This window comes from Urtica dioica, chromosome 8, assembly GCF_054948205.1.
Source record: "Urtica dioica subsp. dioica isolate 48M chromosome 8, U.dioica_male_clone48M_v1_H2, whole genome shotgun sequence".
In the NCBI taxonomy this organism is placed as follows: domain Eukaryota; kingdom Viridiplantae; phylum Streptophyta; class Magnoliopsida; order Rosales; family Urticaceae; genus Urtica; species Urtica dioica.
Genome location: NC_142763.1, coordinates 507,631 through 519,762, shown reverse-complemented (window position 1 = coordinate 519,762; position 12,132 = coordinate 507,631). Strand labels below are relative to the sequence as shown.

Sequence of the window (12,132 nt, the reverse complement as noted above, 5' to 3'; positions counted from 1 at the left end):
ATGTTACTTCCATAAAACATTGATTCTTTCACCCATTGATCACCAGTTAAATAAATAAAACGCAGAAAGTTACTTCTATGCCTATAATTCAAGCCACGTGTAATAATATAGAAAACATAGTATTGCTCAACAATAAATCTCAATCCTATCCGATACTTGATTGAATATAAATACATATCAGCTTGTGGGTCCCACGTACCCATTCATGTAAAACGACGCCGTTTCAGTTGATCTCATCTCATCATCTTCTCTCTTTTCTCGTCTGTTTGTGACATCTCAGTTCAGTTCACTGCTCTTCTCTCGGAAAAGAAATGCTTCTCTCTCTCGTCCAAACATCTTCTCTCACTCCCATCTACAACCAAAACCCATTTCATCACTCTTCTTCTTCATTGATAGGAGCACCAAAAAGCATATTCCTTGGAAATGCCCTGAAAAGCCTACTCTTTCACAGCCACAGCAACTACAATCTTGGTCGGAGAAAGAAGGCGAGTTTGGCGACCACTCGGGCTTCTCTCATAGACACGCCGGTTCTCTTCTGGGCCGGTCGGATTTGCGTCTTCTATGCCCTCTTGAAGTCCGGTCTCGCCGGATCTCAATCCAACCCAATCTTCTCAGGTCTTTTACTTCTTTCTTTACTATAAAGATCTCAGCTTTACTGTAAAGATTTGGATTTTGTTTGAAAGTTGATTGCTTTTTCTGTGGGCAGATGTGAATAGCGATGAAGGTGATGGTGAAAGTGGTGAAGGTGGTGATATGGGCTTCTCTAAGTGGATGAATAGCATCCAAGGAAAACCAGGTTTGTTCTTTCTTCTTTTCTCATAACATTGGATCAAAATGAGGATGACTAACCCTACTATAAAAAATTAAACACATACACACACACAAGAACCTAGCTTGGGTGCATAAATGTCAATGTCCAATGTAATTATTTGTAGGTGTAAAAATATTTAGAAGTTGGTAGTATAGGATAAGAAAGGAGATATTTCGGCATAAATCGGAAGTAACAAATATGTGTGTGAGATCAGTAAAGGAAGCAGCTGAGAGAAGGAAAATGGTGAGTAAATGGCAACCAACAACAAAAGGAACCCTAAAGAGGAACTACCGAGTCCCGACCAAGTCCGAAGGAAAGAGACTTCTCAAAGCCATCGCGTCTTTGCTCGCTCAAGACGACCACTTCGTCGATGCCACTTCCCACAAGGTAAAGCCGAATCTCCCTCTTTTTGATTTACTGTGGTGTCTTTCTTGCGATTGAAGCTAGGGTTTGTTTTGGTTCATAGGGTTGCCAGATCAGGAGAGAGAGCGCCCACGGAGAGAGCGTGTGTTGCAACAACGTGAGGGCTTTGTTTGACGAGCTTCCGACTCCACACTTGACCATCGAAATCACTCCTTTTCCCGCCGGACCTCTCTCCGACAACGACTACACCAAAGCCGAGAAGCTCGAGCGCGTCCTTAGAACCGGACCAAATGTTTGATTCGTTGATGATCGGAAGTGTTGTTTCTTTTTTATTCTGCATACGCTTTTTGTGAATGTATTGACTGGGCTCACTGATTTTGTACATAATGACATTCACCATCAACAAATCCTTACTTATTCTAGAAAAGTACATGGTTTTGAAAGAAAAAGCTTGCAAATACAACTGAGAATGTACAATCAGAATCACCAGAAGTAATGTTGTCTCTCACTTGTCTTTATGACCCAAAAGAACAAGCCTAATACAACCCAGTCAGAAGCTTGCAAGACCTACAACACCATTTAAGAAACCTATGAATAAGACGGTTTCGTTTCACCTTCTCCGAAGGTGCGGTGGAACGGCCATGGACGAGGTCGGATTGAAGGGATCGTACAATTGCTGCTCACCCGGAATCGAAAGTGGTCTTCCAGAAGGAAACGCGAGATTGTTGTTGTAGTTGGGCCTAGGCGGGCCCGGGAAAACTGGCGCTTGGGAATTCGGGCCGTAGTTTCTCGGGAGACCCGGTCCATCTGGATACGCAGGGAAGCCAGAAGGACCCGGAAGCCCACTCGGGTTTCTCGCCATAGACACGTGGTGTTGGGGTTGACCCATGTTCAGCGGCCTCGGAAACCCATGGCTGAACGACCGAGGCATCATCGCCGGAGGAGATTGAAGCATCGGATTCCCGTGCGCCCTCGGAACCATCTGAGGAGGGACCGGGTTCTGTGGGCGGAGGGATCGGAAAGTGAAATTGCCCGAACTTGGAGGACCTGTTGGCAATTGCGGGGTTTGGAGGGTAAACACTCCAGAGGCAGGAGAGTTTACGATATTCGAGGGCGTTATCATCGGGTTTTGTGGAGGATAAAGCCCGTGGTTCGGGGGACCCGTTCTCTGAGATATGACGGGCGGTCCCGGTTGAGGCCCGCTAAAGCCCGTTGGGTTTCTGGGCGGCCCGACAGAGACGGGGTTCGGTTGTGCCGTGTATGGCTGGGTGTTTGTGGAAACAAGAGACGGGTTTTGGGGATTCGAGTTGAACCCGAATATCGGTGGTGGCGTGTTGGAGGGTTGGGCGGTGAAAGGCGGGATTGGCGGGCCCGATGATAATGCAGTGTTGTTATTGGGAAGGCCCATTGGAAACCAGTGGTTGGGGTATCCAAGTTGTCCTTGTGAAAGACTTTGTGTGGGACCGGGAATCGGGTCGAGAGTTGTGGTTTCCTGGCCCGAGGGAACATGAGTCGAAGTTGACGAGGTTGTGGAACCGCCAGCCAAATTTTCCTGATGAGCAAAGTTCGACCCAGCAATTGTAATTTTTAAAATAAATGTATAAAAATAACGAAAGTGTTTTTGGAGTATATTGTCTTAAGAGTGGAGAAACTCACCGATACTGAAGTGATTAGCAACTCAATGACCGAAATGGCTGCATCGATTTTATCAAATGTTTCGGCCGATATATGTATATGTATTTCTTCGTAAGCTTCGTTGACATCGTTGGACTCGGTCTGTTTGATTTCAATCTGCCATAAACAAAATTAAAGCGTAGATTCTGGGAGGAAAGGCAGATAGGCGATTCAGGGTGGTAAAAAAATGGCATAACTTATTTCAAATTTATTAGAATATTACCTTATTTCCGCTCTCTAATTTTGTCCCAAAAATCTTAATCTTAGCTCCGGTTTCCTGATTTCCATTTTGCAAAGGTGACCTAGAATGTGTCAGTTCACGCAAATCATCATATCATAGCTTTGTCATTTACTCAAGAATCCCTACCTTTTCTAAATGCTTTTGATTATCGCCTCCTGGTCCAAATATAAGCCCAACAAAATTATATCCGGGATATTGTTTCACCTGAAAAAAAAAAAAAAAATTGGTATCATTTTAAGGGCTTTCTCATTCCAACCAAAAATTCCAAGAACCAAATCCATTTTGTTCTACTATCCTACAACCTTTACTTTATTATTTACTCCTTAACTTGGTCAACATTACTCCTTTACCTCTGTTATAACTTCTTACGGTACTACATTACGCTCTCTCTCAGAAACGTTGACAACTCATCAGCAGAAAATCGAAAACAAAATAAATACTTTACTTTCCAAGTCAGCACGCTGATACTTACAGGTATCGAGACTTGGTCCTCTTTCAGCACGGGTTTATAATCCGGCGGGGCCTTATAACTTGGATTTAGTTTTAGTATTTCACCTGAATTTATCGAACAAATAATTACATAAATCATACTGTAGAGTCGTGTGTGAATATATATATATATATAGATATATACCTATGATTTCTCGCTTTTCGAGTGCCAATTGTTCTGCCCTCTGCATCATATGGAGACTATTAATATCGGTTTTTAAAAGCTTGTAAACACGGTAATTAAATCAAAACCCCATAAGATAAAAGATTGCTTAAACCGTAAACCTAACCTCGCTGTCGATTTCGGCTACAGCATAAGATTCGTGACCAGGACTTTGAGAAGCCGATTCGGTGTCTCCAGCGTCCTCAAAATCCGACATTCTCGTTTCGAGTTGTTGCGTAATTTGATCGAGCCGAGTCTGGAAAAATTTTGTGCCATCACAGAGAGGCACTAGTATTATCACTTAGGTGGCACCTGGAATGGGAAGCTTTCTATGTGAAACCATTCACACACAGAATCGGAATATGAAAATTTTTACTCTTTCTATCTTCTACTTTTTTGCTCTAGTGTTGATGAACAAACTCCAAATATTCAATGTTTTCAAACCAATGTCAAAACATTTATTAACAATTGAACAAAATTTCACTCTTTCTTTCTTTATTTGTTTCGTCTTTGTCATTCCTCTTTCCAGGTGACGAACGATGAACACAATCGAAATATTCATTGATGTCAAATATTCATTGATATTCTGTATAATAAACCATGCCTTAATAGCGTAACATACTTTTTAACCGCAGCTATTTATTCTTCAATAGGAGAAAATTCACTTTCTATATTTTTATTAATCTCTCAAGTGTATTTTCTTTTCTCAAGTAGCCATGAACAAAATTGAATTATCCAATGTTACGCCTAAGTAACAAAGCACTTGCGGTTTTAATTTAAATCTCGCGACTGCGATTCGTCAAAGATGTCATAACATTTGGACTTTGGAGGAACGTCAAAAACAAATACCTGATAAGCCAAAGCTCTAGCTTTTCTAACGGCCGGGTCTTGAGTCAAATCGGGGCCCCATTTCGTCTTCCTCGAGCCAGCGTTTGAATAACTGAGACTGGGCTTTTTAGCTCCCCGGAGAAGAGGCACAATTGAACCGCCCAACTTGTTCTTTGGAATCACAAACCCGGCCTTCTTTATCGAAAACACCGGAGTTTTTTGGCCGGACATCTTAGATTCACTTTGACGCTCAATATCTCGGATTTGTTTAGACAGTCTTTGAACAAGCCTGACCCGATAATGACACATTGAAAGTGAACATCAAAAAACTATTTATATATATATATATAGAGAGAGAGAGAGAGAGGTACCAGCGGGAAATGAGAAGCGTAGGTTATTGTTGTTGTCATGGAAGAGCTAAACCTCCATGAGAATGGCCATTTCTCAGAACGTTATAAGAGAATAAAACGGTGCGTTTTGCTCAGCGGATGCTGAGGGAAATGGAGGCGTGTGCAAAGCCCAAATGCAATCTAGCCCAAACAGATTGCAACCCCACATTGTTCAATAAATTTCTAGTATATCGGGTTTTCGAACTTAATTCCTTAGGTATAACCATAATAATAATGCTTAAATGATGACAGAACTAATATTTAAAAAAAAAAAAAAAGAATAGAAAAGTGAAATTTAGAGCAGAAAAATTGGAGTCGTAATAATTTATTTTAAGAGGAGAAAGTAATCTCCATAAAAGAAATCATTTGCAGTAAAAAAAAAAAAAAAATCCATAATATTATTTATAGGTATCGATTGTTTTATTTCTAAGAGAGAAATAATACACTTTAATTTCAACTGTTATTACAGCTGTGAATTTAGATTATGTTTTATATATATATATATATATATATATATATACACACATCATTATTAGGTTTAATACAACATGACATTCATAGCTCCAACAAACATAGCAACAATCTCAAATATTGAAATAAGTGCATATACTTAGGTCACCGTCCACGTGTATGTAACTCACCAAACCATCAACCTAAGTGGGGGTATTTTTTGGGACACTCAAAATCCATACGCAGAAAAGTAAGATTAAAAAAAAAAACCAATATATCCAAAAACAACGTCTTAGGTCCTCAAAAATTATACCTTGGAAAGGAACAGCATATACACAAAAGGTCATTTTGTAGCTTCACTACTATTTCAAATAGAAAAAGATCAATCCCTAGCTTTAACTTTTCATTAGTAGCCACGTTGCCTTATGCAATAATGCAAAGAGGAAAAAAAAAGTGTGGATCGTTTTTAGAGCATTTACTTTATCGATGTTACACCTTTGAGTGGTCCATTATTTTTGCGTACCCTTGTAAACAAGTAATATATTTACGTAGACATGCAAGGTGATGATGTTCACCTCTTTTGGTCAACTTTTTTCAACGCCACAAAATAATGGTTTCAAGACTCAATCTATAACATCATTCCAAATATAGAGATAATGAAACTATATGACAAAAATGGAATGCTAGTCTCTCTCTCTCTTTTTTTTTTTTTTTTTTTTTTTTTTTTTTTTTACATATTGCGAACCAATATATTATCTGTATGAGATATTTAACTCTTTCCAACCGTACTCTATACAAATGACAAATATGTATATGTGCAACTTTCTTAGATGAGCTTATTATTCCCATTGGAGGATGTAGAATTCTCCTATCTACAGAAAATTAGAACAAAGTAACAGCCCGAATCTCCCCCAGAGTACACTATATATATATATATATATATATATATATATATATATATATATATATATATATATATATACATGTCAGGTGCCATGTAGTCAATCACGGGACAGTTTGAAATGGTCACGGATTTATATCACTGGAAAATGTCCAAAGATCATCACGGGTTCAGAATACTAACCACATTTGGAACAAAATACAAATTAAGTAAATACTAATTAAACCTCTATCATCTTTAAATTATATATGTTTTTTAAGTTTAAACAACTTAAACCGTGTACCGACGCAAAATGACAATTCAATTGCAAACTCATTTGTCTATCAAAAGCTAAGACTTATTTAATAAAGCAGAGATGACAAAATAGCTAGCATACCTGTTTATTAAAAGCTAGATGAATTTAGTAATAAAATAACTAATGCAATGCCTTGTGAAAAAGAAAAGCTATCTCATAAACCAGATGTATTTTGGAGTATTCTTCCTGTCTTGGAATAAACTTATTATCAACGCCAAATTTAACCCTACGATGAGATGATTATTTAGATTTCAGTGAACACTTATTTCACATAAGTGAGTTAATTGAAAATACGTTGCATTCCAATTTTAGAAGAGAAGTACTGAAATTTTATATAATTTTCTTTATAATTTGTGTATTTTCTTTAATAAGGATAATCAAATGAATTTTTATTAAGTTAGCCCTTCAAAAAATTTACCAAAGGGAAAGAAGAAAGTATTAGGATCAGCACATTCCAAACTAATTTTTTCATTAAAAACTTTGCATTTGCTTGTGTAATTATTTTTGAGAACCTTTGTAGAATGTATGCCTTATAATCATCTCACTATAGCATTATGCAGGGTACACAAAATCTCTATGGCTGCGAGATGCTTTTTTTTTTTTTTTTTTTTTTTTTTTTATAGCAATATTATATGTGTCTTCTCAAAGTTTCAGGCTACTGCTCAATTAAGACAAATTATCAAGTATTTTCTTTAGTTCTATATTATGTTTTTTTTTTCCTTGCGTGACTTTGATTTGTTTTATGTTTATCACTTAGTAGACTAGCCAGGATGTTAATTGTTTTCTTTTTGAATCATGTTGACGGTGGTCATTACTTGATTTATATACGAATGGATGTATTTTTCCAAATATATATGCATAGAGGACCACATTTTCACAAAAATCAATGCAAATATTACTTTTTTTTTTTCCTTTCCAAATCTAAAAAAAATCTAGACGTATAATTCACACCTAGATTTCCTTTGGTGGGTTTTCCTTCAAGTTCTTCTTTAATGACTACTGACTAGACAAGAGTACATATAGGAAAAATGGAAATTTAATGAGGATATAACATCTTTTGATTCCATGCAATATTAGATGTAATTCAGAAAAAGCAGCCCTAGCAACATAAATGTATCAACCTACCGCAACTAATTTCAAACGTGTACTCATCGTCGCAATTAACACTACACACATAGTGTGATATATACATATACGGCCGAGACATATATACCAATTACTCTAGCAATAGAGATCTATTATTATAAAACTTTTGACAACACAACTCTCTCAACTCAATAAAAAAGAAAAAATGGGGTCATCATCAAAACTTGTCAAAAATATTCACTATGTTGTGTTGTTGGCTTTGGTGGGGTTTGGAAGCACGAGCTTTGATCAAGACAAAACGGAGTGCGCGGACAAGCTCGTGGCTCTGGCGGCGTGTCTGAACTACGTTGGAGGCAAAACGGCGAGTCCGCCGCCGGATTGTTGCGTTGGCCTCACAACGGTGGTCGAGAAAAGCCCTCGCTGCCTTTGCATCCTCATCAAAGATCGCAACGAGCCAAAGCTCGGCGACTTCAAAGTCAACGCCACTCTTGCCCTCAATCTTCCCTCCGTTTGTTCAGTTCCTCTCAACGTAACCACTTGTGTCGGTAAGGTTTTTTTTTAAATTAATTACCTCTTGTGTCTTACGCTAGTCATTAATTGATGTTAATTACTTATTAGGATAGTTCTTCATTGTTATTGAAAATCATCTACTTAATTACTTACGAAATTTCATGTATGCTTGTATATATTAGTATATTGGGTACTTCTAAGGTTTCTTATTGTAAATCATTATCAAATTTTTATTGTGTTTCTAGGGTTTTTATTTTTCTTTGTGCATATAATGTATTCTCTCTCTACACGCCGATTTTTTATATATCCCACGTACGAGGTTTTCTCGGCAATATATTTTATATGCAATGCTTATTAAACGCTTGTAAATATGGGGGAAAGAATAGTGTAAAATATATAGCTCAATATAAATCAATAGAATTCGGCATAAACTTAGTAAATCTGAGTGAATTTATAAAATTTGAAATTAAGTTGAGTATTTTACAATGCTTTCAGGCTCTATTATTCCTTGAGAAACAAGTTCAAATTGAGTGGTCTGTCATGACCATTCACATCTCGACATCTGTAATTATTAAGCTTTTAATTAAGGCGTACGTGTTACGTGGCGAACGTTGGACGTGTAGTTAAAACTTGACACGAAAAAAAAAGAAAAGTCGATCTGCAAATTAAATAATTTAACACAAATGCATTTACGTATTTGGTATTGGTGGGTATAAATATAAAGCAGTTATCATCAATGCTATATCTATATATGTATGACAGTATCTATCACGTACTGCAATTTAATACTCTCTCTCTCTCTCTCTCTCTCTCCCACACACACACACACACACACACACACACACCAATTAGCTTATTATTAGGCACTACTATATATACATGTAAGTAGGTAAATGAGTGAATGGTTAATAGTTATACTTTTGTGTGTACGTGGTTGTAATATACAGATCTTCTTCATTTGGCACCAAACTCCACAGACGCCAAGATATTTTCTGATTTTGAGAAGAACCTTGATCAAAAGAAATCCAACCTTTCTGCTTCTCCTGAGACTGGTACATCTACATGTTATAATAGTATATTAATAATCATAATAATATAGTAACAAAAAGAGTTTTGTTTTGTAATTTTCTTAATTAGGGACTGAGGCCAAAGGCAATGATGGATGGAAGGGAAAGAGATGGCAAGGAATAGAGATAGTCTTAGCCACCGCGCTTTGGCTTTTCACTGCACACATTTGACTGTCTACATAATAATCTGCTTGATGTCGTTTTTTGTTCTCCTTTCTATTTTGTGTTTACTAGCTGTCGTTTAATAGGTTTTACTTTTCTCTCTCTCTCTAAAAAAATCGTCCTTCAGGCATCTCAAGAAAACATCAGCGGAAGAAGAAATCAAGTTTGTGGCCCCACAATCACTGGTGGTGGGACCTACAGTTTTTGGCTTAATTTTGTCACCGGATGACAAATATCATTAGTGTTTCATATTGTCGATGTAATTTTCTTTCTGTGTGAAACTGGTATTGTTTGCTATAATTAGAGTTACCTATATATATTATTAAAATACACTTTCAAATATATGCTAGAGAATATTTCAAGTTTCAACTACTGATCAACCGCGTTATATTTATCCCTTCAAAAAAAAAAAAAAAAAAAAACCACCTTATTAATTGGCTAGTATCTGAACTAAGAGAATAAATTTGAAGTAGTGATACTATTGTGATCATACGATTCATAATAATTATTAAAAATAAAAAACTGAGCAAATACGACAACCATGGTGTCAGTCGACTCGAATTTGTAAGAATGTATTCCAAAAACAGGAAGAACTTGGCCTTTTATATAAATTGAGTCTATATTCATGTACCCATTAAATCTATTTTCAATAAATAAATAAAATCTTGCAAGATATAAGAGATAAGCCCACCGTGAATGTGAAGAGACGTATGAACATCAATCAAATAGTATCTTCACCATTTATGGCTAGACCTGGTTTTGTTTCTTCTCTATGTCGTTTGAGCATTAGAGAGATTGTTTATCGTTAAAATTGATGCATCACCAATCAAAACAATGTTATAATTACTAGATTATTAAACGTGCATCACCAATCATCCAATCCGAACTTCGAGCCGATTGGTTTTTATTGAAGACGACCGGAGAAAAAACGTCGATCGATTGCTCTGATACTACGATAAGATTTGTGTTTAGGAAGAAGATGAGAGAATGAAGATTGAAAGAGAAACAATTTTCTTCCTTAATGATTTTGTCTTAAAGTCCAGAGTTTATACAAAAAACAGTTTTTTTCCTAACTCAAGCTTTGTTTACTTCTAACCCAAGCTAACTAACTTTCCAATTGAATTGTTGGACCGTCGTCTTTCACCCTCGAGATGTCGTTTTTCTGGTAGGAAATTCGACGACATAACACATTTCACTATGTACTAGATCAATAATTAGCCGACTAATTTGTATAATATGATATGTTTTGTCATGTGATATCTTAATTACTAAAATTATAGGCATATATCTCTCTCTTCAACATGTTTCTTAATAAAGAAATAAAACTCACGAGAACACAATATAACAAAAAACTCCGCATATAAATACAACACAAACACACCTACAAGATGTACTCTCTCTCAATCAAAACTCTCTCTCAAAATAAATAAATAAAACTATAATTAATGGCAAAGAAATCAGCTCTACTTGGAAGCATATTATTGTTAGCACTACTAGTAGTGAGAGCGGACAAGATGGACGAAGACCGAGCGGAGTGCGGTGACAAGCTGGTGGGGCTTGCCACGTGTCTCCCGTATGTTGGCGGTGACTCCGATTCTCCGACCCTCGACTGTTGCACCGGCCTCAAGCAAGTGGTCCAGAATAGCGCCAAGTGTCTCTGCGTCCTTCTAAATGACCGAAATGACCCTAACCTCGGCCTCAAGCTCAACTCTACCATTGCCTTCAACCTCCCTACTGCCTGCCACGTCCCCACCAACATCTCTAACTGCGTTCGTAAGTATCTCATTAATTAACATATATATATATATATATAATATAAACACACGGTTTTTAATCTTAAAGTGGACGTAAATGATGCTTTTTTTTTTACGTGCAGATCTTCTTCATTTGGCTCCAAACTCTTCAGAGGCTAAGGTGTTTGAGGGATTTGCCAACGCGACAAGTACGATTGGTATGCATAGATATTTAATAATGATTACTATACAATTAATTAATTTCATGTTGATTATGTACTTATTTGACGTAATATATATGTATGCGTTTGTTATTGAATTGTGTGTTAATTGTGAAGGGAATATTTCAACGAGTGATCATGGAGGTCGTAGTACAAGTTCTGAGGAAAAAAGTGATGGTGGAAGAATGTTGGAGATGGCCTTTGGGACTTTGATAGGCTTTTTGGCTCCGCAACTTGTTCTTTATCTTTGATCTTCTTCTTTTTTATTATTATTCTTTCTCTATGTTTATTATTATTTATTTTTGCTGCTTTAATTTCATGGTTTGACACTTTTATGTACTGATTTCTTATGTTTTGGCATTACTTTTCGAATTTGTTTTTGGTTGTGATAGATAACTACCATGATTTGTTGTGTTTATAGCATTTTGATTCAATATATAACTGATTGATTTTGTTTATGCTTTGGTTTACTATCTCATGCTACTTCCAAAATGTTAATAAAATTCATTTTTAAATTACATATGATGACTATCTAATTACACAAAAAACCATAAAGCCTTTGCATACGATACATAAATTGTTCACGTGCAAATAGAGAATATATGCACAACAAGTGTATGCTGTATGTGTAACCCGTGACTCCAAATCATAAAGTCGATTATTCTTTTCAAAAAAACAAATCATAAAGTCGATCTCCTATTGAATAATAAGACAAGCTTTTAGCATAAAATAATGATTGGTTACTTAAA

General features: G+C 36.5%; 4 protein-coding genes across 5 annotated transcripts; 3 read left to right on the top strand and 1 right to left on the bottom strand.

Moving 5' to 3' along the window:
• Positions 1–250: 250 nt before the first annotated feature.
• Positions 251–1,623, top strand: LOC149386922 (6,7-dimethyl-8-ribityllumazine synthase). The gene is made up of 4 exons (XM_089623298.1): positions 251–615; positions 707–796; positions 1,026–1,198; positions 1,278–1,623. The coding sequence occupies exons 1-4, from the start codon at positions 312–314 to the stop codon at positions 1,470–1,472; spliced, it is 762 nt and encodes a 253-aa protein (XP_089479424.1). The 5' UTR covers positions 251–311; the 3' UTR covers positions 1,473–1,623.
• Positions 1,567–5,000, bottom strand: LOC149386921 (RNA-binding KH domain-containing protein). The gene is made up of 9 exons (XM_089623299.1): positions 4,941–5,000; positions 4,591–4,858; positions 3,890–3,997; positions 3,724–3,802; positions 3,562–3,644; positions 3,216–3,293; positions 3,072–3,125; positions 2,831–2,965; positions 1,567–2,726 (listed from the first exon to the last, which is right to left on the bottom strand). The coding sequence occupies exons 2-9, from the start codon at positions 4,798–4,800 to the stop codon at positions 1,785–1,787; spliced, it is 1,689 nt and encodes a 562-aa protein (XP_089479425.1). The 5' UTR covers positions 4,801–4,858; positions 4,941–5,000; the 3' UTR covers positions 1,567–1,784.
• A 2,815-nt stretch (positions 5,001–7,815) lies between these two features.
• Positions 7,816–9,769, top strand: LOC149386920 (non-specific lipid transfer protein GPI-anchored 6-like). Its single transcript, XM_089623903.1, has 3 exons — positions 7,816–8,235; positions 9,148–9,252; positions 9,338–9,769. The coding sequence occupies exons 1-3, from the start codon at positions 7,896–7,898 to the stop codon at positions 9,436–9,438; spliced, it is 546 nt and encodes a 181-aa protein (XP_089480029.1). The 5' UTR covers positions 7,816–7,895; the 3' UTR covers positions 9,439–9,769.
• Positions 9,770–10,778: 1,009 nt separating this feature from the next.
• LOC149386919 (non-specific lipid transfer protein GPI-anchored 14-like) lies at positions 10,779–11,841 on the top strand. 2 transcript variants are annotated; one of them, XM_089623822.1, is made up of 3 exons: positions 10,779–11,202; positions 11,306–11,371; positions 11,501–11,841. In XM_089623822.1, exons 1-3 carry the CDS (start codon positions 10,875–10,877, stop codon positions 11,632–11,634), a joined length of 528 nt encoding a protein of 175 aa, XP_089479948.1. In that variant the 5' UTR covers positions 10,779–10,874; the 3' UTR covers positions 11,635–11,841. The 2 variants fall into 2 exon arrangements, with proteins under 2 accessions (XP_089479948.1, XP_089479947.1); XM_089623821.1 differs by having other exon boundaries at positions 10,782–11,202; positions 11,306–11,380.
• The last annotated feature ends 291 nt before the right edge of the window (positions 11,842–12,132 follow it).